This window comes from Octopus bimaculoides, chromosome 11, assembly GCF_001194135.2.
Source record: "Octopus bimaculoides isolate UCB-OBI-ISO-001 chromosome 11, ASM119413v2, whole genome shotgun sequence".
In the NCBI taxonomy this organism is placed as follows: domain Eukaryota; kingdom Metazoa; phylum Mollusca; class Cephalopoda; order Octopoda; family Octopodidae; genus Octopus; species Octopus bimaculoides.
In genome coordinates this window covers 18,394,432-18,397,327 of record NC_068991.1, presented here as the reverse complement: position 1 = coordinate 18,397,327, position 2,896 = coordinate 18,394,432, and the positions used below count along the sequence as shown (strand labels likewise).

The 2,896-nt window shown below is 38.8% G+C and overlaps 1 protein-coding gene across 1 annotated transcript in view; it reads left to right on the top strand.

Moving 5' to 3' along the window:
- The window catches only part of LOC106875221 (acidic mammalian chitinase), a 36,875-nt gene that overhangs the window by 18,470 nt on the left and 15,509 nt on the right, over nt 1–2,896 (top strand). The window contains exons 4-5 of the mRNA XM_014923272.2: nt 1,963–2,151; nt 2,561–2,723. Coding sequence (XP_014778758.1) covers nt 1,963–2,151; nt 2,561–2,723 — 352 coding nt within the window. The remainder of the gene's footprint in view (nt 1–1,962; nt 2,152–2,560; nt 2,724–2,896) is intronic.

The following is a 2,896-nucleotide window of genomic DNA, read 5'->3' as shown; positions in this document are numbered from 1 at the left end:
TGTGTGTGTGTGTGTGTGTGTGTGTGTTTGTCCCCCACCATCGCTTGCTGGTGTGTTTACGCCCCCATAACTTAGCGGTTCAGCAAAAGGGATGGTTAGAATAAGGTCGAAGCATACAAAGAATAGTCCGAGGGTCGCTTTGTTCGCTTATAGTCGATGCTCCAACATGGCCGCAATAAAAAAACTGAAACAAATAAAAGAGTAAATGAGTAATATCCTTAATTATCTTCTCTTTTCTAAAATATCAAATCTCCATAGTACCACTATCTATATCTTCAGTTGTTCTCCATGCGTATTAAAAGAATAAGAGATAAACCTGATGCATTGATTAGAGAAGTGCGGTGGTTTGTAAGTGGTAACTCTTCCTAACGGAGAAATAGCACACAGAGATGAAAGTCAGTTATACTCGGAGGGGAAAGTCAATGAAATAATGGCCAACCTAAAATTGCTCCCATCGCTTACAACAACGAATTTTCCTGTAGTATCGTAGTATCCACTCAGTGCCAGACGAACCAATGAAAGGACTTCTACATGGTCACCCGTACAGCTTTAAATAGCAGCCAAGTTTCAAGTAAACAATGTCTTTACATTATTTAATAATTGTGTTACCTTTAAGAAACATTTTTCTAATTAACTAAATGAAAATTCTCCTAGAAAGATGAAAGGAACGTTAAATTTTCATCCACCTGTTTGTTATTAACCATAAGTAGATGACAACAATACCAGAGCGGTGGTACAAAACTCTGGTGGCCGATCGCCGAAACCCAAAGCATTACAGCCAGAAATGCAAGTTTTGCATCCTGTATGGTAATTATCTTGGCCAAAATATGAACAACTATACAGATGATCTCAAAGACGATGAAGTTGAAACAAGGTATTCGTACAACGTAGTTTATATATGACAAATTTATGGTTTCATACTTTATTCCCGTTTACTGTCATAGCATTGTATTTACAAGGACAGAATCGTACATTTTCCTCTTAAAAGCACTTTAAAATATCTTTCAATAAGTTTCTGATGTGAGACGGCTAGATTGGTAGAATCGATAGCACGCCGGGCAAAATGCTTACCGGTGTTTCGACTGTCTACGTTCTGCGTGAAAATTCCACCGAGATCGACTTTGCCTTTCATTCTTTGTTCGCGCCCTTTTCAAGCCTAGCCAGGCTCATGGGCCCGGTTTCCCGGTTTCTACGGCGTATGTGTTCCCCCCCAGCTGGACGGTACGCCAGTCCATCGCAGCGTTTCTCAAGAAACAGGAAGAAAGAGTGAGAGAAAGTTGGGGTGAAAGAGTACAACAGGGGTCACCACCACCCCCTGCCGGAGCCTCATGGAGCTTTAGATGTTTTCGCTCAATAAACACACACAACGTCCGATCTGGGAATCGAAACCGCGATCCTACGACACGAGTCCGCTCCCGTAACCACTGGGCCGTTGCGCCTCATTCTTTGCGGGTTGATAAAAATAAGTACCAGTTGAACACTGGGGTCCTTGTAATCGACTTACCCCTCCCCTGGAATTGCTGGTCTTGTGCCGAAAGGTGAAACCAACAAGTGTGTGATGACACTTAATAAATTTTATTTTTTTGTTTGTTTTTTCGCAAAATATATTAATAAAGTATGGATGCGTCTAATGCAAACATGCGTCTTATACATCAGCAAATTACAATACATTAAAAGTGAAAAACTTTCAGAAAAGGTCTGAAGCCCACACAGAGAATACCACAGTGGACTACCTTTTGCATAGCCCTGTAATAGAGTTCGCTAGTTAGATAAGTTTAAATCTTTGGAGTATCACTGATCTAATATGTTCCAAGAATAAGTAATGGAGAGAAAAAGAAAAGAAAAAGATTAAGGTAAGAAAAAAGGGAAAACGTTAAGTTTTAATGTAACACTGAATTGCTAAGTATTTACACGATGCTGTTTGTTGCAACTGTTATTCTGTCTGTTTATCTGTCGTTACAGTTGAAGCCAGTGGAAAGAATATCTTTTGTTATTACAGTAGCTCGGCCAATGCTCGTCCTGACGTCGGGAAATTTTGGCCTGAATACATTGACCCCTTCCTTTGCTCTCATCTTATATTTGCCTTTGTTGACATCACTAAGGATGGGAAGGATCTGAAACCCAATAACTGGAATGATCTAGGCCCTGATGGTAAGAACACAATTGTTGATTTTTCATTTTTTTTTTTTTTTTTTTTTTTTTTTTTTGTTTCTTTATCTTTACTTACAGTTCCCAATGCACCAATCATTATAGGAACGACCTTTACGGGTTTCATATTCCAAGTTCTTGCAATTTCAAATTTCAGGGGATTAAGACGGCGAGCTGACAGAATCGTTAGCATGCTGGACAAAAGGCTTAGCAGCATTTCGTCCGTCTTTACGTTCTGAGTTCAAATTCTACCAAGGTTAATTTTGCCTTTTATCATCTTCAAGCACAGGGGTTGATATAATCGAGTAGCCCTATCCCCTACAAAATTTCGGGTCTCGTGACTGAAATACTTAGTAGAAAGTATTATTATTATTATTATTATTATTACCTTTTTTTTCGTCTTCAATTTCAGGCCTGTATAAAAGAACGATGGCGCTGAAAACGGTCAACCCGAAGCTAAAGATATTGATGGCAGTAGGAGGCTGGAAAATTGGTTCCAAACCATTTTTGCCAGTGGTGAAGAACAAAGAAAATATTAGAATTTGGGTGAAAAACGTTATTACATATCTTCGGAAGTGAGAGGACTGTTTCTTATTCTTTTACTTCTCTTTTTTTTTTTTCTGTAATTTTTAATTTTATAAAGAACCCAGCATCAAACCCCTAAAATATTTGAGCAATTCTTCAGCACTAAACCAAAGAATGTGTTTAGTAGGGTTTGTCACGATCTCACACACTCTCAATCACTTTC